Source organism: Pseudorasbora parva, chromosome 1, assembly GCF_024679245.1.
Source record: "Pseudorasbora parva isolate DD20220531a chromosome 1, ASM2467924v1, whole genome shotgun sequence".
In the NCBI taxonomy this organism is placed as follows: domain Eukaryota; kingdom Metazoa; phylum Chordata; class Actinopteri; order Cypriniformes; family Gobionidae; genus Pseudorasbora; species Pseudorasbora parva.
Genome location: NC_090172.1, coordinates 12,232,977 through 12,254,730, shown reverse-complemented (window position 1 = coordinate 12,254,730; position 21,754 = coordinate 12,232,977). Strand labels below are relative to the sequence as shown.

General features: G+C 36.7%; 1 protein-coding gene across 2 annotated transcripts in view; it reads right to left on the bottom strand.

The window, feature by feature from the left end:
* The window catches only part of lrp4 (low density lipoprotein receptor-related protein 4), a 132,776-nt gene extending 112,209 nt beyond the window's left edge, over window positions 1–20,567 (bottom strand). For both annotated transcript variants that reach the window (XM_067423339.1, XM_067423418.1), the window contains exon 1: window positions 20,283–20,567. In XM_067423339.1, the coding sequence (XP_067279440.1) occupies window positions 20,283–20,340 (58 nt within the window). In that variant the 5' untranslated portion in view covers window positions 20,341–20,567. The remainder of the gene's footprint in view (window positions 1–20,282) is intronic.
* Between the last annotated feature and the right edge of the window lie 1,187 nt (window positions 20,568–21,754).

Sequence of the window (21,754 nt, the reverse complement as noted above, 5' to 3'; positions counted from 1 at the left end):
AGTTTATTTGCCATTTCTTTGTAATTAACTGTGAAATTTACAAGCAACTTCCGAAAAAATTTTTTGTATGATTTACTTAAGAATTTTTACTCATTATTCACAAATAATTACAAACAAACTGCAAGTAACAGTGAATTAAACCTAAAATGTTGATGTAGAAATACTGAAAGAGTATTTTTTTTAAACATAGTCAACAATGATCTTTAGTTTTATTTACTACTACTACAAAAAAAAAAAAAAAGTTTTACACCTGATGCGATAAGATTCCAGCAACTTGTCAGTAGTCACTTATCAACAATGTATCTGTCCACACTAGGGCTGGGACAACGCGTCGATGTCATCGATGACGTCGACGCAAAAAATACGTCGACGCAAAATATGCGCGTCGATTCGTCAGACCCAAAATAAAGATGGTGGCGCCGGAGAGTAGTAGCAACCATAGATATACATAATAAAGTATATTATGTAATTAAGTATATTATTTATTATGTATATCTATGGTAGCAACACGAGTGGCTCCTCAGACTTTCAGAAGTGCAAGGCTTGCGGGTTGGCGCGCGGCGCGCACGGAGCAAGCGCTCTTATACACAGGTGCGCATGCACGCGTTTTGTTGTCACGGCTACATAAACAAATTTCTGCACACAGGAAGACAGATGTTTAAATTAAGTTACGGTACCGACATCCAGTTATGGTGTCCCGCCTTTGTTTTACTGTCTATTAAAGTCTGCCGCGTTTAAGTTACGGTGTAGCCTGTGTACTGTCATAGCCTACATGTTTTCATAATGCAGAATATTCACTCAGCGCGCTGTCAGGCAGTTTGGGGCTGCCCACTGCACGAGTGTGTGCACTCGAATGCCGTGACATCGTGAGCTCACGCATACAATCAGTAGTAACAGTTCGCAATTATATCCATATATCCTTGCTTTTCTTGTAAACCCGATAAAATCCATGGCAATGAATGTCATCGGGGATGTTTAATCCACAAGCATTCTGAGAATTATTCCTACTTGTCGTTCACATCAATCTAAAAGTTGTCCTTTTAGGCTATAGGCGATTTTCATTCAAAGATGTAAAAGTAATTGCTATGTAGCCTATTGTATCATTTTTTGCTAGATAAAAACATTAAAAACATATTGCAATAAATAATTTCTCTGTTTAGCGTATGAATGGGCAATCCGATCCAGTCAGTGCTGTCATTAGAGCGTGATAGCCAAACTTAACCCTTGATTAACCAGCGGCACTATTTGCTATTTATCTTATTACAATCACATGCATTTTTACATGATTTGTTATTTGTTCTATTTTTTATATCTTTGCATTATATATGCAAATGTTTACTCATTAGAAATAATCTTATCTTGTTCATATAATTCAGTGTCACCTATCAACCTGTAAGTTTTGCTGCACAGCAATGAAGATACTCTTTACAAGACGTATTGTGTCCTTAATAATGGCATCAGAATGCAGCCAAAGCACATGATGGTAATAAGAAGATGGCTATAATTAATTGTAAATCATCCAAAATAAATGCCATGATCATTACATTTTATACAGGTGTTACTATATTGATTTTGTAAAAGGTGATCAGCAACCAAATATTGATAATATGGAAGTTACTGCCTTTTGCCTTGGCATGACTCCACATTTTTTGCAGACAATACAAAGGCAGAGTGCAGTAACTTCAAAATAGGGTGTGTGTGTGTGTGTGTGTGTGTGTGTGTGTGTGTGTGTGTGTGTGTGTGTGTGTGTATTTTGTTATGATTTTATTGAATGCATTGTTCTTGTATAGTCTTTTACTTTGGAATTTTAAGAGCAATAAACATATATTGCAATGTTAAGGAATTAGTTTTTTTCATTCAGATAATTAAATCAACATGTATAAATTGCTATTAGGCAATTAATGGGGAGATAATCGGTAATCGAATCGAATCGTAACCGAATCGGACAGGAAAAATTAATCGTTAGATTAATCGATGCATCGAAAAAATAATCGCTAGATTAATCGTTTAAAAAATAATCGTTTATCCCAGCCCTAGTCCACACACCAGATGCAAGACAGCAATAAGACGCAATAAATTAAATCACAAATAACAGCCAATTAGAAGATTGTGTGGGCGGAGCCTCTCTGCAAGGAAACTAAATGGATAAGTACATCAAATGAGTACAAATTAAAGCATCTTGACACACTTTTTAAGTGTCTGTTGGCTCTAGTTAGACACCGGCAGGGTTTTTTGGGCCGATTCAGCATGTTGAATCAGTGTCAGGTCATCAATGAGACTGAGAGGCAGAACTCTGATTGGCTGTTTAGCTTAACGGACAAGTCAGTGCACAAGAATAAAAGCGAAAGTAATAAAAGTGAACAAAAGAAGTCAAGATGGTTCAGACATACTGCTGTTATCATTTTACCTCATCTAACCTGAGCATTCAAATGCAAGAAGAAAGTGATTAGCGTAATTGATTTTCAAAATGGTGATGTTTACGGTTTGTACAGCTGCAGTCCTAGTTTTCTGAATGATGAAAATAGACTATTGATTTTGCTAATATAGACAGATATTTACTTACACGCTAGCAGAGAAAACACATGCAAGTTGACAGTTGCCAGACTTGCCTTTATTCCTTTTGGTGTGTTTAAGCGTAACATTTTGGCCAAGATGCAGCCGTCGAGAGGTGACAACAGTCAACTTTCGTCACCGCTAGTTTTTTGATGTTGGATTGGTGTGTCTCAGGCTATACAGTTCACAGTTTGAAGGTTATTTTTGATATCTAAGGTAATTTACACATCACACTCATTATGGCTATTAATAACATTCAAACACAAATTAAACTATTTAAATATTGTACAAATCACAATGAGTACCTGAGCTGTCAGCTGTGACTTAAAGGGGTCATATAATGGTACATGCACTTTTACAAGCTGATTGTATGGAAATGTGTGTTGGCAGTGCCTGTACACAACCATCCTATAATGATGGTTGAGGTTTGTTTTCGTCGATGCTTTTATGTCTGCGCGAACCGTGAAGCATTTCTCACTAGACTGCTTTATAACTGAGGGTCAGTATAAAGCAGGTTTTTGCTAAGAAGCTGCTCCTGAATAAAGGATTCAGATCTGTACCAGCTCTTTGTGTTCCTGCTGCATCTCCACAAGAAGTGAGTGTAATTTGAAACGCTTGCATGCTTCACGATGGATGCAGCTTAAGTTTACAGGGTAAGTTAACTTACATTACGGCATGCTTTCTAAGTATGACGTTCTCAATAGAAATCATAATCCCAACGTTTATAATGAACAACGCATTATGGTTATTGTGTTATTACAAACTGTGTACGCTGGTTTTAAAGGTAACATGGACGTGGTAACACTAAGCTTAATTATGTAGATGGTTTATAACTGTGTCTGTTACTGTAAAAAAAATGGTGTGCTGTTACAGTTATTACAATGCCTAGATAACGTTACGTATCACTGACAAACCAACATTAACAGAAAAAAAGTTTTTATTGGCATTAGGTGTAACATAGGGATGCTCATATTGACTGTTTAACCGATAGTAAGAATTTTGACCAATAAACACTATCAGTTAAACTGTTTAAAGGTTTTTTTTTTTACGCATTTCTTTGTTTGTTTGCTGCATGGTTAAAAGAAAAAACTGTATTTGCCAACTCAAAGGGTGCGTCGGCACAACCACACGTGCCGACAGAGACATATTTCGCAAAATGAAGCAATGGGAATGAAGCCTACTGTGTGAGACTATTTCGACAGAAAGGGTAAAGAAGTTACCTGCAAAATAAGCTAAAAATGCTTACATGCACTTTTGTACTACTGCTGGTATTACAATCTAGCAGTAGTACAAGCTCCTGACTGGTGGAGGAAAGCAAATGAAAAGCGCTTCCCGAGGCTGGCTGGTCGCTCTAGCTAGGCGTCTCTATATTCCCCGGGCACCAGGCATAGTAACATACTCTACACCAGGCATACTCCAGCAGTCCCATCTGAAGCCTTAATGTTTGCTTAATGCTTTTCATAGTGTGGTTTTGGTCACATTTACTAAAATAAAAATTGTCACGTATGTTCTTCTCGCCACTGTTGGTTTATAGAACAATTACTACAAGTCGCCCTCTGTCGTTTCAAAGAACAGTACAATGGTGAGCGCGTCGAGTATAAACACTTCCCCAAACAGACGACACACGCAGTCCGCATATCCGAGGAGCCTCGAGGCGCACGCTGCTGAGACAGACGAAAGTAAACAAATAAGGCTTTTTTCCGCGGGTATAACGGTCAACAGGCTGTGCTCCAGTCAGACTAACCCACATCACTTAGACATGTTACTTTTTAAAAATAAAAAAGTAGTCAAGGTGTGGATTGAGGTAGGCCTGCTATTTTTATTTGACGGGGGGAAAAAACTAATCCGGTTGTTCAAAGCTTTAAACGGATTCAGTGTATTTTCGTTTTATCATCTCAGTTTGGTAATTGATTTAGTGAAAATATTTAGTGTAGGCCTATTTATTTTTTCTGCTTTTTATTTAAATGATTTTATTGTTTCTCTGTTGTCAGAAACGCTGCAGGTGCGTGAAAATGAGATAGTGAATCGAGGTTCTGTTGCTAACCTGTTCTGCGGTTTGCACAGTAAAAAAACACGTGAAAAACTATTTGTAACGTGTCACAGACACTCGCAAATAGGATTATGTATTGCCAATTCAATATTATAATCTTATCAGTTAACGGTTAATAATCGATTAATGAGCATCGGTTGTCGGTCAGGAAAATTAACCGAAATGAGCATCCCTAGTGTAACATCAATCTGTCAATGAACTAACATATAAATCAGTAAACACATAGCATTTGCGCTAACATTACTTTGCTAGTACATAAAGTGGCATTACGTTATTCAGAAACATCCTGTTTAGCCTTAAATGTCGAATTTCGTTGGAGCTGTCATCTTGTCCCGGGTCTGACTCCGGTTTAAATTGATAGAGTTGCACAGATATTTTTTACAGTCTATGATCTGTCCTCAGAGACTAACGTTTCGCCTCTACTGTTGTCAATAGCAACACTCCTCGTGTCGCCCCACAGAACAGAGGGGTGGGGTCATTCATCATTTAAAGCTGTACACAGAAATGGCTTGGTGAAAACAGAGCTGTTTTTGACCAGGTAAAATTTGTGTTTTTACAATACTAATGAGAATTTTTAATTAAAATATATTACAAAGTTTTCATTTAGAAACTAAATAATCATATTAACTTGTATAAAAATGGCATTATATGACCCCCTTTAAAAATACATAAAGCATTTTCATATAATTAAATTGTAATGGATACAATCTGTATCATGAAATACACTTGTTTGTTTTTGAGCTCACAGCTTGAATGTTATTTTCAACATATAAGTAATTTATTCATTGTCAATTTCATTGTGGCTACTGAAGTCATTAACAATGATATACAAACTCATAGTAAACCATTTTATAATATTGTACAAATCACAATCAGTGCCTGAGCTGTCAGATGTTGCCAAATTAGAAACCCTCTCACTCGTCAAGTATCGTACAAAAATTCTGAATAACAATGCATAGTACAATCTGTAAATGTTCTTGCTAGATCATATGCTCTTTTTAAAACAGTTGGTCTATGTACATATTCATGAGATAAACATTTTAGCTGTTGCATCAGTTGCATCTTGTAACATGTCTTCTGTTAAAGTTCCCATGATATAAAAACATTTACGTTTTTCAGTGTGAACATGTTAGCCTTACTTGTAACATGTAAATGTGATGTGATAAGATTCCAGCGCCAAGCTCTTTCTACACCAGATGCAATGCGAATACGAGATACAAAAAAACCACAATGTGACATGATGTCGGACATAGCGAAAGCTTTTTGAACTGCAAGAGGCGTTACACTTTCTTCATAAGTTAAATAAATTCCATTGGTGGTGGTTGAGGAGTTTCCCCCCTTCCATATGTAAAGCGCTTTGGGTGTCAGAAAAGCACTATATAAATGTAATGAATTATTATTATTAAGGAAAGCGGTATGGCGGAGGCTAGATATTTTACTTTATAATGTGTTTTTTGCTTCAGAAGGCCTTTATTACACCAGAATTGTTTAAATAAAATATTGTGGTAATTTTCACTTTACAGTAAACTAATCCTTTGAGAAAAACATGTGAAATTTCAAGGCCGCAGCTGAAATGGGTTCGTAGCCTGAGGTTTCATATTTCCAAATCTCATATACTGGTTGCTAAGCAACCAAAACCATAATCATCCCATAACTTAGATTATTACATTTATATGTTGACAAAGCTTGAAAAGTGGCTCACGATTTAGTAGAAGCTGCCACACAAAAAGCATGAAGACTCTGCTTTAATATAATTTAATACATACATTGTGCCTTAACATATTTCCCCCTTTTTTTGCAGTCAGTCCAGCAAAAAAAACTACTGAGCAGACTGGAAATCCTTCTGCAACATAGCATAGAAAACACTGTTGCCATGGTTTTCATGGTCTTTAGGCTCTGCTACCTGAAACGCTGGAACAAGACAGTGAGGAAAAAAAGTGAAAAAATATCTACAAATGTAAGAGTGAAAATAGTGGCTGAAGATAATTGGTATTGATGATAAGGTTGTAATCATAAATGTTTACTGTACAGTTTAGTTTAAACACATTTTGTGTTAAAGAACATATACATAGAACTTGCAAGACAATAACTGAAATCTACACTGAATTTGATGTAGGATTTACACATGAAATGCTTAATTTCACAAATAATTATAAAGAAATGCCAAATAAAACATTGACCTAAACATGACATTTTAAAGTAGAAAGACAGCCTTTTGTTTTGCAGCATCTGTGTGTTGTTTGTAACAGTAACAGACAAGTTTTAAAGCTTTTGTTTTTAGCTCAGTGGTTGATTGGCATGAGAAGTCAATCAGTCCTTCAGTTATCGCATCAAAAGAGATGAGCAGTTACACCACATATTCATGTGTTTTTGACTAGGTCTAATTCTAAATGTGGTTTGAGTAACTGGACCACAAAACACCCTGGGCCTTTATTAAGCCTTGTCCACTCATGATTCGGTGACACAAGACCAAGCAGCTGCAAATGAGTTAAAGTACAACAGTACATGTATTCGTAACAAACCGTTTCAGTACAGGGCTTTTGGTTCAGTGCACGTGATAATTGGAATAAGTTTTACGAGTAAGATTGGGTACCGTTCACATTTTAAAGGGTTCATGAACTGGCTTTATCTATTTTTTTTATTCTGTTGTCTGAGGTCAACTTATGACGTTTGGATGGTTTTTACATTTAAAAAAAATAATGAATAAGTAATAGGCTTTTTTGTACCCTGATTTTGAGGCTCTCTCATGGAATGCTTCTTTGGGTTTTAAAGGGCATGCCGCACTGAAAACTTAGAAGTAAATGCCCACTTTTTATGATTTTTTTTTTATGCCCACTGCTATGATTGGATAAGCTTTGCATAATATAATATTTTGGCTCCCTGTGAGTACATATAAGGAATAGTTCTGAAAGCATGTGGGAAAACGGCAACCGGACTGAGTCGCCCACAGGGCTCGCAAAATGTCTTTATCAAACAAATCCACCGGCAATTGATTGGAATATTTTGTATTGCTTGGCCCAATCACTTGGTCTGATCGGTGGATATTACTGCGAACCATACACACACGCACGCATGCACAAGCCTCAATACAAAGTCAGACAAATCAGCATGATCAAAACTTGTGCAAAGTCAAGAGTGTGAACATCACACATCAAGAAAGGAATGTTATTTCACTATTTAGGATAGCCCGTCGGTAGGCCCGTGACACGTTTTGGTAGCCTGTCTGGAAAACGCATTGCAAATTGGGGTTTGCGAGCCCTGGCCCATACATGTACGAGTCTGATCCTGAATCCTAATGAACCAACAACACATCAAATAAAGGATTCTCCAGCCTGTGACAACATGCCAAGTTATGTTCAGTTAGACACTTACACATAATAAATAGATATCAATCTCTTGTTTACAAACAAATTTGTGGTAAATTGAAAGAACAAACGCGCAATGTCTACAACATATGAGCTGGATATTCATTAAAAATAAAGTTCATCCATGCATTCATAATACTGAAATCTGAATGAAGCATGTTTATTGCTTGGAAGTTCGATCCGGTTTAGTTCCACGTAGGCTTATGTTATTTATCTCGCACAGATCGGTGGTCAAGGCTACAGAACAGGCGTTCATCTTCTTCGGTTAAGGCAGTTTTTCACCACACTCTGTCATCACAGGGATGCACATTCCCAGATCAAGTGTTTGCTGGGCCTGGTGTCAATAAAAGCTTTTCTTTTGACTAACAAGGAAGTTTACAGTTCTGAAACTTACAGGATATTATTATATTACCATAACCTTTTATATAACAAAAGCTCAAGGGAAAGTTGATTTCTCAATTCATGACCCCTTTAACCAGTACCTGAAATTCTGTCCTGGTACCTAATAGTAATTTTTTCAGTACTTTAGGGGTGTTTACATCAATAAATGTAAAGAAAAAGTAAATAATTTATAGAAGTGTTATTGACATGATGCCAAAGCTGCCTTGGTCGCTTTCTGCTATTGTCTGTAATGTTTGTATACTGTAATATTTGCCAGTATATAGAAGGCTACTAGCTACTAGGGCTGTTTCGAATGCCATTTTTTGAGCTTCGAAGCTTAGGTGGCAATCAATATCGAATATTCGAAGCTTCGGTGGGTGGGGCTAAATATATTATAATAGTGTTGGTTTGCATTTGTATCATCTTTCACGACTTCACGTTTCACTCTTCGGCATCGTAAATGTGTTGCAGCAGACCCAGTGGAGTGCAGTGTTGCATTTGGTGCAATATGATCAGGTGGCACACATTCTTTAAATATTAATAAACATTTAATAATCTTTTAAATAGAACAGTTTCCGGTACGCATTACACGGGCAGGTTTATGCTCCGAAAACAGACAAGTGATACAACAGACAGTGTAGTGTAGTCTGGCTCCATTATCTTCATGAATTTTATGAAGCCTTCGCCTTCAACTACATTAACGGGCCTCATATCCATAGCGACAAACTCTACTATGGCATCTGTTATCCCTCTCGTTCTTTTCTCTGTTAACGGTTTTCGGATCTGCTGTGAAGGTTTGGGTTTTGTTGAGCATGTTGATGGCTGCGATACCTGTGGATGTACCTATAAACAAATTATTATTAGCCTGTGCTGCTGTATGTTTTTAAATAGTGTCGTATTTGCAATTAGCCTATTTATCATAGCAAATTAAGCGCATAAAAGCAGGTTTGTTTTTTTTTGGCGCATGCTACTTACTTGTGATTTTTCAAACTTGTGGTGCTGTTGTGGTAGGCCAGTTTCAAATTGCATATTTGACACACTACCTTTGTCTTGTCATCCTCACTTAATTTAAAGTGCTCCCAAACAGCTGAGGTCTTCGGCAATTTGTAACTATTCAGTATGAGATGAAATAAATCACTACGTTCGCCAACGGGTGGTTCAAGCATGAGTGAGAATGAGTCCGCGACGGAAGTCACGTGTAAAAAACAAAAAACGAATATTCGAATCTCAAAACTGAAAATCGAATGCCACCTCACCGAACGAATATTCGAATATTCGATTATTCTAGTACAGCCCTACTAGCTACTTAATTGAATTCATAACATCATTAAAAAAAATTAATTACAAAGAAATGGTAAGTGAAAATTTGAAACACTAAAGGAGTGTTTTCTTGTAAAAAGTACTTAATAATCTTGTTTTATTTACCACTTTGAAAAAAAAAACATTTTACAGAGTAGACATTTTTTAGTGCAGCTACACCACTTTTTTCTAAGTTTGACAACCCTTTTCCAACTGCCGCCTCATTGATTTAAAGAAAAAAACAAACAGGGACACTACAGAGAGTCAAAAGCTATTGTTTGCATACATCCTATATTGCTAGGGAGAGAGGCTGGCTTGTTTGGACATTTTGTCCCGACACTAAAGGACCACTTAAGTTCTCTGACTTCATTAGTGAGTGGAGCTTTTAACTTGCATACTGCTACTTAAAGCCTTGTGTTGTAGGACTATTACTATTAGAAACCCATATTGTCTCTTTAACAGAGCCTGTTGCTGAGGCCTCTTGGATGGTTTAGGGTATGCAGACATAGTGGTGTGAATGCATTTCTGTGTGTGTGTGTGTGTTGGGGGTTGGACAAGGGGTTTCAAAAAAGAGGGACCACTGAACGTGACATGGATGAGTGAAAGATTTCTAGGCCAAGGACACAGAAAGCCTTTGACAGAGAGAAAGAAAGACAGAGACAGCCTGGGAAAAAGAGTAGTGAGAGTTCATTAGACACAATGCACCCAGTAAATAAAATTACTTACCGCTTCATTCTATAGCTGTTCTAGATTCAGAATACTTTCTTTAAACACTAGGAATGCCAGCTATTTCGACCGCACTAATGAATACAACAGATACCGATAAAAAGGGTACTTTGCCATTAAAGACACTAAACACCTTCTCAATGCATACACTAATGTTACATTCTCTTAAATTACATTGACATTACACAGCAACCTTAATTTTTCTCTTGAACATGCATCACTAAATCTAAACTAATAATGACTTGTTTTTAAGTGGTTCCTAGGACAATAGTATGTTATGGCCTCAAAACCTCATGTTTTGTACACCAATATAGTTTGAAGTTTGCATCACATAACCAGCTCCATATGTTTGGCTTTTCTTATGTAGTACTTGCTTGACTGCTCACCTGGTAAAGCATTGCAGTTGAAATGCAAAGCAATCAGGTACAAGTCCCATGAAAATTGTGTCATGATAAAAGAGTGCAAAGGCTTGTAGAAGCAACTATAATGATTGATTCAGCAAATGTGCTTTCATCTCACATTTGCTTTTGTTAACACTATCGGTTAGGTTAGTGTAGTGTACATTACTTTCAAATCTTTCAGACGAATACAATAAAATGTTATATTCCAATTGTTATATTCCAAGTTATATTAACTCTTTCCCTGCCAAACACAGAATTTCCCGTTATTTGTAAAAAAAAAAAAAAATGTACTCATCTTCTGAAGGAGTACAGAATATCCTAATCAAAACATGTGAGGAAGAAAGAGTAAAACAAGCAAAATGTAAGCTGATGCTTATGAAAAATAATGTGATCATCAACATTAAACATCATATAAACCAAAACTATCTAATGTTAGCACAAGTTGATTTGCGTACCGCTGACCACCGTATTTTAGTCTATTACGTTTTAAAGTATAAGGTACATAAACATGCCACTTTCGCGTGAGAAGGCCTTTCTTAACCCCCCGGAGCAGTTATATGATGGATAGATGCACTTATGGACTTCAAAAAATAATGACCCAACAATTCACTGCCACTATAAAGCTGGGAAGAACCAGGACATTTTTAATATAACTCTGTTATAACTCTAATATCATTTTATTTGTCTGAAAGAAGAATGTCAAGAATGCTTGAGGGTGAGTAAATCATGGTCTAATTTTCATTTTATGGGTGAACTAACCCTTTAACCTTTTAGAATCACTCAAGAAATTTAATTTCCAAACTGCCACAATGCATACAATAACCAACATAATAAAACCGTTCTTGCTTCACGTTCATCTATTTTTGCATAAAACTGAATGCTCTTTTAGCACCACTCACTGACTGGACATTTCAAAACCCAAAAGCAAATGCAATTTTGCTGAAATGGCACCACAGACACACAGGTTGAGGTTGAGTAAAATAATGAAATACCATAGTTTAATTTGGTTGTGTGCACACCCTAGTGCCATCATGTACTGCACAAAATAAAATAATGTCATTCACAGGTTGAAAATATCAACCCACAAAAACACATCCACTGTCTGAGTCAGAGGAGTGGCAGACAGCAGGAGTGAGCAGGCCAGAAACCTATTTGCCCAAATTATCCCACATTTAGAGGTAGCTCAAAGAACATTAAAGTCAACCAGTCAAATCAACCAATAAGTTAAAACTGGGCTTTCTTTAAATAGCCTTCTAAATGTTTGGTCTATCTGTCAATGTGCCAGTACCGAACTAAAGCCGGGTGCACACTGCACGATGTACAATAGCCCTTTACAACTGTTGCTTGTTAGACTATACAAACATGATCCCTCCTGTAAGGCATGTCACACTGTAAGATCTCAGCTGTCATTAATGTCAGACTGTACGACAGTCAAGAAACATTTAAATACAAATGCACGCAAGAAAACTGCATTTTTTTTCAGTGTACACCTAGCTTAAGTTGTCTTTCATGACTGAAGCCTAAAAGTATACTTTGTCTTTTATGCGTGCACTAATGTATGTAATGTACGGTTGAACGCATAGCCTTTCAAAGTATACTCCATTTGGCAGCTTGCGCAGACGATAGACATGTGCTCTTTGAACAGTGTCTGCGCTATTATTCTCCAGAAGTTATGAACAATAAAAATGTATTTGTATTCTTTTAAACTAAAGTTGCAGTTCCCTCATAACAATCTCACACAAGTGCTTGCCTATGCGGGCTTCTGTTGTTGTTGAAGTATTCGTCCTCTGTATCATCCTTTTTAATTTAGTTTTCTACTATGAAACAACAATCCAGGCCCATGTTGCCACCTTGTGATAAAATTGTAGCCTAGAAATCTAGACGCACCCTGGCGGCAGCAAATCTATTTTGCCGCAAGTGTAGTCTAGCAACTCTCCATAGACTTCTGAGAAAAAAACCAAACTCTGGTCAGCCCAATCACATCGTGTATAGAGTCGGTGGGTGGGGATTAACATAATGACGGCAGAATTGCGTGCTACTTGTAAACAAAGAAGCTGGGAACGGCGGTCTTTCGAATCGGCTTTGGCCGCGTCTGTGAAAGACTTTGAGTTAAGCTTTTCTCTGAGAAAAGAACGGCACTGAAATCCTTCTTAAGAAAGGAAGAAGTGTTCTGAGTTTTGCCAACCGGATACGGTGAAAGTTTAATTATCAACTAGCTCCACTTCACGTTGCTCTGGTTGGTTGTAGCGCTATCAAATTGCGTGCAGAGGGAGTTTGAAAGACAACCGTTTATCCCGCCCCTCGGATTAAACCCTTTTAATGGCGAATTCTCAGACCAAACATCTTTATGTGGATCTGGCTTCTTAGGCTAAAACAACTGAGTATTGCAAAACAAATTTAATGTGAATCTGTGTCCTGTGCGTACCAAGTAAGTGATGTTACAAAAAACAGGCAGCATGTACAGGCAGCATGTACAATTCTGGTGACTAAATTTGTGTCATGCACACTGTACGCGAACACTGGAATATCCATAAAAACTAAGTATACTTTAGTCTTTATTGCTCGCATGGTCAAATAAACAGCTAATTTTGTCAAAATGCCAGTCTTGAGGCCTGTTGCATAAAGCTAGCTGAACAAACTGAGTTTCAGAGTAGGTTTAGAATTGACAAATCCAGATTAGAGCTGCAACTAACGATTATTTTTTCTGTCGACTAATCTAACGATTATTTTTTCGATTAGTCGACTAATCTAACGATTATTTTTTTCCCAATAAATAATTAATCTAATGTTCTTTTTTGTAATAGGCTCATGAATCCTTTGGATAACTTTACAAAAAAATATATAAGTACAAGTTCTAATATAATATTTCAACCTTTATTCATTTTCAATCAATGTGGTTGAAGTTTTTACAGTATGAAATAATAAAGAGGCAAAGAAAATTATTTTACTATGGTAAATATGAGTTTATGGTAGCGTTTATAATTAAACCACAGTAGCCATACATTTACAGTTGTCTGAGACGTCATGAAATGTTCTTTAGCATCACAAACCATAAAGTGGTAGTCAGGGTTCTGCTAAGGTTTTGCTTGGTTTCCAGAGATCTGGAGCTGATTCGGGGTAGCTTGGTGGTTTGTGACTGTTGTCTCGCGGCACGTTGTCTTTTAAGAGGCCGTTCACATATCACGTCTTTTGCGCGCTCAAGTTCATTATTTCCAATCTAGGCGCGTGATAAGCGCGCTCATAATGGAAGCAACGCGCTCATTTTTTTCAGGCGAGTCCGCACCGCATCGAGTTCATCTCAACTTTTCAGAATGCCGCAAGCGCAAGAATATCAGACCTAAACCAGGAAGTTGGTCACCAGATTACACGGAAACCAGTTAAACCGTAACACCGGAGAGCGCCGAGATGTTTTCCTCTGAGGTGCTCGCGCATCGCAGTTGTGCTGCCGTGGTACACCATATCGGTTTTGCAAAGGGAACAAAGGGCCATTTTATTTGTCCTCTGTTTAAAGTATTTCCATACTTTTGATAACAGTGGTCTCTGTTTTTGTGATAGAATGCAACTTTCTCCATTCCCTGTATGCCATTACGCGAGATGTAAACAAACAGTGTGACGTGTCGACGCATTTCACGCACGTCGACATATTTTTGTAGTCAACGTAATCGATGACGTCGACGCGTCGTTGCAGCACTAATCCAGATAAATCCAACCTGGTTTAAATCAAGTTCAAGTTCTCAAAGCTCTGTATAAACTTTCTCTGTCAACTCCAGGTTTAATCCAGAGTTAGCGATTAACTCTGAAGCGCGTGCACCTGAAAGTGTGACACGTGCAGCAAACAGCCAAACACGGTGTCCGTTTGATTCACTTCTCTTCAGAAGATTGAGAGATCGTTTTGAAAATTTTCATGAAATTAAATGTGTTTACAAAGCAGGAATAAACACTGCTGCTGCAGCGACAGTTTGAGAAGGCTGCGGAAAGAATATCTCACTATATCAATGCATGATGTGAATCAAAGAAATATGCCTAATTATAGGTTCACAAAGAGCTCAAGTGAATTACACGTTGTTTAAAAAAAATATGAATGCATGCTGTATTTATATTGATATTTGTCTACTTGTTAATTAATATGATAATTATATTAATTCAAAGTAATTATAATTCGTATAATATAAATATAATAATTAATTAGTGCCAAAGGATGAGCAATTTTGTCTCTAATGTTTTGTTTTTTTTACTATAAACTGCAAATTTGGAACACGAGATACAGGGGGTGTGGATTTATTGCATCTTTACTTGCAGCTGATTGCGATTTCACTTTTCTAACTTTAGTTAGTGTGTAATGTTGCTGCTTGAGCATAAACACTATGTGTAAAGTTACAGCGCGGAACGTTCAATGCAAACAGATTTTGTCTTTTAAAGTTATGGCAGTTTATTGCCTACAAAAACGGCCGGTTTGGACTACACCAAGCTTCTTCCTGGGTTGGTGACATCATAAACCCTTGCTAGTCACCGCAGATGTGACTTCTGCCCGTAATGGTAAGGGCCGTGGCGTTTCCGGCAACCTGTGCTTGGCACTTCAGCCAATAAAAATACATGAAACTACATTTGGCCATCTAACCAATCTAAGACCATTGCATTTTTCGGAGGGATGGGCTTCATAGAAGTAGGAAGCAAACGAGCCGTTCAAAGGACAGTGGAGACAGCGGTGTGGAATAAAGGTAAAATATAAGAAAAACATGGCATTACATTTTTTTTAAAAAGTATTAAGACATGTTATACTGCGCCCCATAAACACAACCAAGCCTTACGTCAATGACTCTTGAACCATATTGGGAGATTGAGTGGTCGCAGATAGATATACATAATAAAGACCTTTATAACCATGATTGGGCAGCGGAGCATGTGGCGTCAGTCGGAGACGTTATTGGGCAGTGGAGAGCAGGTTCAGCAAGTGACGTCACTTGCAGCGGAAGTGCAGTTGACTGAGCGTTCAAGCTCTGAGAGTGCAAGTCTGCAGCCAGACCCTATTGGAACAGGTTAGCCATGTAGTGTAATTTACCATGGTGATGAACACCGCTAAAAACCAATCCACCTTCTTGAGCCCCAAAAAAACAGAGTTTGCTCAAACTAATCTTAAACTTACCTTACAACTGAAACCAGCTTTGAGCAACAGGCCACATGTGAGTATTCACAGTTGGTTAAATCTTAAGTGAAAGTAAACAGTAGAGGGTATAAAAAAATGGGATCCAATATATTGGATTCGTCCATTTGGTCTTAAAGGGACAGCACCCTAATGCTGCATTCTGTGTCATTATTGTGTAATGTTAATCAAGACAAATAGAAAAAAATTGTGTACTGTGCTAATTAATTGAGATTTCTTACAGTTCTTACAGGTTGTTGGCCTTGTCTGTTTCGTTGCTTCTATTACTCTCCCCTTTTTTGTAAGTCGCTTTGGATAAAAGCGTCTGCTAAATGATTCAATGTAAATGATTAAATGTAAATGTAAATGTAGAAAAATCACTCACTGTAATTTACTTCATAACTTTTGTAGCTTTATAACTGATTAAAAAAAGTTTCTATTTAATTCAAGCACTGAATGTTTTATTTTTACATTTGATTTTTCAAATTTCTGTAGAATTCCTACTTAAAAGCTTTTGTTTGATAGACCTACTGCACCTGAAAACTTCTTGTTGTCTTCTAAATCACTGGTTTATTTAAATAAAAATAGCTATACTGTGATAATACTGTTATTGTAAAACTAAAATCACTTGCATGTGAAATAAGATTCACATAATTGCCCAGCCCTAAGCACATAATTTTTTTTCCCATTATTAACATGGATTCTCCAAATCAAACTGTCTTAGAATATTAGTCATAGACTGTCTGTAACTGTTAATTACTGCACTATCAAACATGTGCCAACACGTAGACACCATGATCAACAGCTCATTTTCCAAAAGGCCTTTTTAATTTTAAAATACCTCAAAAGCACCTATTCTAAAATGCCTCAAGCTTCACATTTTTCTTAATCTTCAGGTTTCTCGACTCAATTTTAAAGAATCCTTTACTTTCATGTTTAAAGGGATAAATGAAAATGAGCCCATGATTTACTCACCCTCAAGTAATCCTAGGTGTATATGACATTCTCCTTTCAGACGAATACAATCAGAGTTATATTTAAAAATGGCTCTTCCCAGCTTTATAATGACATTGACTTGATGATTCGTTTTTAAAGTACATAAAAGTGCATCCATCCATCATATAACTGCTCCACACAGCTCCAGGGAGTTAGGCTTTCTGACCCAAAGTGGTGCGTTTGTGTAAAAAAAATATCCATAATTAAAACTTTATAGACTAAAACAACTAGCTTCCGGTGGTCAGCGGTACGCAAATCTACTTGTGCTAAAAAAAAAAAAAAGTATCTCCTGACACTCTGGCTTATAGTGCTGGGCAACAAACTCAAGCCCCTCTTCTCTTATATTGAATCCTAATTCATGACCAGTGTTTTGTTTTGCTCTATTGCGCTTCTGACGCATGTGTCAAGGGTTCCTCTTTCCCTATAAGTCGACTCGCATACCTTTGACTGCCGGAAGCTAGTTATTTTATCTATAAAGTTTTAAATATGGATATTTTTCTTACACATACCCATCACTTCAGAAGGCCTTTGTTAACCCCCCAGAGCCGTGTGGAGCAGTTATATGATGGATATATGAACTTTTATGGACATCAAAAACAAAACATCAAGTCAATGCCATTATAAAGCTTGAAAGAGCCAGGACTTTTTTTTAATGTAACTGATTGTATTTGTCTAAAAGAAGAATGTCATATACACTAGGATTACTCTTGGGTGAGCAAATCAGAGGCTCATTTTGGGGTGAATTATCCCTGGGTTATATTTTAATTTAACCTAAGTATGTTTACATGGTGTTTAACTCATAACATTTCATGTAAATTAAAATAATTAACTAATTTAATTCATTAAAACTAAATCCATAAAATAATCCTTACATGGGAACCCCTAAAAGATTCCATATATGAAGCACCTGACAGAACTCTTTAAGGTTCAATATAAAATACCTTTTTAATGTATAGCGTACAAACTTGTAACAATTACACTCATGCAGACCAATATATAATAATAATTACACAATTTGATGCATTAGACAACCCAACAAATAATTCAAGTCACTAAGAACTCAAAGCATTTTGTTTAAATTTTAACTCCTCTACAAAATGTCCTTATCACAATAAGTTTAAATGTTTCCAAATTACCTATGAGATGTTGCTGAAGTATTTGATATCTCACTGATTATTAGCACAGATCAATAGAGATTGACATTCGTAATTAATATTTTTAAATATTGATTTATCCAAAATATCAAAAACCAATTTATCCTACATAATGAAATTTCCATGAATTTTTTTAAATAGCTTAGTTTTCAAGAACAAGAATTTATTTACTGATTTTTTACAAATACTCAAAATCTTTTAGTTGCTTTACTGAAAATGCATCAACTTGGGCTGTTTTTGACGGCAGAACTCCTAAGGCAATTAAGAGTGTATATACGCATCTTAAGAGTAGTTGAATGGGATCATGACATTAGAGCTAATGCCCAGGGGGGTTGTGAGAAACTTAAGACATTGCCACACATTTTCACACACTTTATAAAAAGCCCATACAGGACATTGATAGAGCTATATGGTTGCCAATGACTATAAACGTAACAAACATTAGGAAGCGTCAGCTTAAGAATAAACCAAACAGAATAATCCTGTTTTATGAGGTTTCCACATCTCAGAACAACCAGACCCATGGATGATACAGATTTTATAGTTCATCTTTAACAGTACTGACAAAAGTTTAAAGGTCATGCAGAATGTGGATGTTGGTTCATATGTTGACTGGTTTATGCAATGGCACATTATAACTTCATATTTGTTTCCTGGTGGGTTATAAATTAGTCTTTTTTAATAGACAACATAATTTCAGTAGTATGTCTGAGTGTTCAATCCCTCTGCAATGTTTTTCATAGAAAGAAAAAAAATCTAGAGTGAATAAACAAATCATGTCCATGTGACTAACCCTAAGAAAATTGTATATTTCTGGCAATAGCCAACAATACATTGTATGGGTCAAAATGAATGGCAAAAAATAATTAGGATATTAAGTAACATTAATGTTCCATAAAGGTATTTTGTAACTTTCCTAATGCAAATATCTCAAAAATGTATTATAAGAAGTAATATGCATTGTTAAGGACTTCATGCGGACAATTTAAAGGCAATCTTCACAATATTTAGATTTGTTTGCACCCTCGCATTCCAGATAGTTGTATCTCAGCCAAATATTCTGCTATCCTAACAAATCGATTCCACACATCAATGGAAAGAATCAACATTCAGCTTTCAGATGGAGCATCTCAATTAAAAAAAAAAATTGACCCTTATGACTGGTTTTGTGGTCAAGGGTTTTATTCACTTAAAAAAAAGTCCAGTTGTGCACCTAAACAAAACATGATCTACATCTTGAATAGTGTGTGAACCTAAATGCAGTGTAATTTGTCTATATGCATAGTTACATTTTTTGTTTGAACAGTTTGTGTCATGATTTATTCTTTAGATCATATTGAACAAGACCTCAAGCAAGCGAAACATTACATTTAAACATGAAAGATTTTCAGAATAATGTGAATATAACAATGTGTGTATATAACAAGGCATGGCACAGATACATATAATTACACGTAGTGTTATGTAAGAGGTGAAATTGTTTGGAAAGCATACAGTGAATAATGAAACTCACAGATATACATGTAGGCTACGCACACTGTTTGTAATCGCTCCGAGGGTCTTTTGTTTCCTGATATACAAGGGAAGACATCTAGTTGACATTTACAGGCATATCGATGCATTTTCACTGACGCAACCCTGTGTAATTTATCTGTATATATTCTGCGTCCTTGTATTTCTTTATTAAGGCCGAACCTGCGCTTTGAAGTGGCTACATTCCTGCCCGCGTGCAGCGGCTGTTCCAACATGTTGCAAATACAGTGAGTGCGGCGATGTTGACTTACAACCAAGTGGTGATTATATATTTTATAAATATACAGGGTATTCAAAAGATAGACTACTTCACATGTTATATTGTTGAAACGTCCACGTTTACGCAAACGAAAGGCATCAAGTTCGTTTCAGCATAATTTCTCTGCACGGTAAATTCAATTCTATTTATATGGCTACATCCCTAACTATAGCTAGTAATAGTTACATATATTGGCAAATTGACCATCGTGAGGTGATTTTCTGCTTTAACGCGGTCTGAATTTATCACGACTCTGTTTTGTTTTGTTTGTGTAAATGTCTGCTATAACTCTTTGAAGATCACTCGGTTCAATTCTGTCCGCTCGGGCTGTTTTCTAAGCTATTCTTCACACACTGGCGACTGTATTTACAAGTAACGACGTGTTTACTTCTCAAAGAAAGGGCAAAGAACTCCAAAACACTTACCCTCGGCGAGAAGCATGAAAGTTAAAAGACTGCCACAAAGCACCGCAGTGAGCCTCATCGTGAAGAATCCTGTCTCGGTCGTGCAGTGTTTTCGCAAATGTTTCTTTCAAGTATCAGCACCCTTCAGATCAACTGAATTAGATGAATAACTCTTTAAAAACCATTGTTTAAAGCGTCTGTGATCCCGTTCGCTCACGGGTTAAGTTAAACTACAGACAAATCGGGACGCCGCAACTCCACCAAGAACCTTGAAATGTTGTTCCACAGTCAGTCAGTCGCTGCTGCTTCTGCTGGAATGATCAAAAGGTGCATTGGATTGTACCATGTGTGTTTCGGGGGTAGTTCCAATTTCAGCGCGAGGTATCTAAAGGGAAACGGAGGGCACAAATCACAAATCACCGTTCCCTAGTAAGAAACTTTTCCTCTCGAAAAGAGAACTTCGCTCTCGAGGTTTTCACCGCTCTGTAAGTCCAATGAAAACAACTCCTCCGTGACATTGCTCGTTGCTCGTAACTCGCCACGGAAACTTTGAAGTTCTTTGAACCCTTTTCAAACGGTGGACTGTGCAGCGGCCCTTCTACAAAGTGAGGCAATCCAAGTCAAATAAGGAGACGTCAATAGGCCAGTTGGCGGTATTTGGACACTGACGCCTTCAATTACAGTTGTAAAGCACGTTTTATCTGCCCAGAATATTTACTGAATCTTTTACAACCACTAGTTCTGTCACAAAATAACAAATTATTCCTATAATGCTATATATTCACATCAATATATGGGGTTGCTCTGAATAGACAGTTCTAATATTCATATTTATTAGCCTATTAAAATAATCAAATAGGCTGTCTAACACATAGGCTATATTTCTAAATGAGTATTTTGTATTGTTGTTTTTTGTATTGATATGATCTTGACCAAAAAATAAATGAACCTCTTGATGAAAATAAATGCTCTGAGATGTTATTTCCATGAAGAGGTGCATCAATTTTTTGTTCAGATCTTGTATTGCCAGTGTATTGCAAGTTTCCTCCAGGACATCCCAAATACTTTCAATGAACTTAAGGTCTAGACTCAGAGGTACAAATTCATGTGTGAAAATGATTCTTCATGCTCCCTCCCAACCAATCTTTCACAGTCTGAGCATGATGAATTTAGGCATTTTCCTTCTGGAATATGCCCATAATGTGTCTCTAGTCTCTACACACTCCGTCACTTATAGTTGGAAGAATTGTTGCAAAACATATAACATGCTAGAAACATAAAAATCACTGCTATAATGATCCAAAAAAAATAATCTTAAGCATTTGCCAATATAAATCTAAACAGCTAGCCTACTCTTCTTCTTTTTTCCTTGTCCATGTCCTTTTTTTTCCTCTTTTTTTTTCCTCTTTTTTTTTTGGCTGGGCAGTGTGCTATGAATGGAGTAAAGTTAAGTTTCTTTTAAAGGGGTGGTTCTGTGTTTTTTTTCTCCTAGA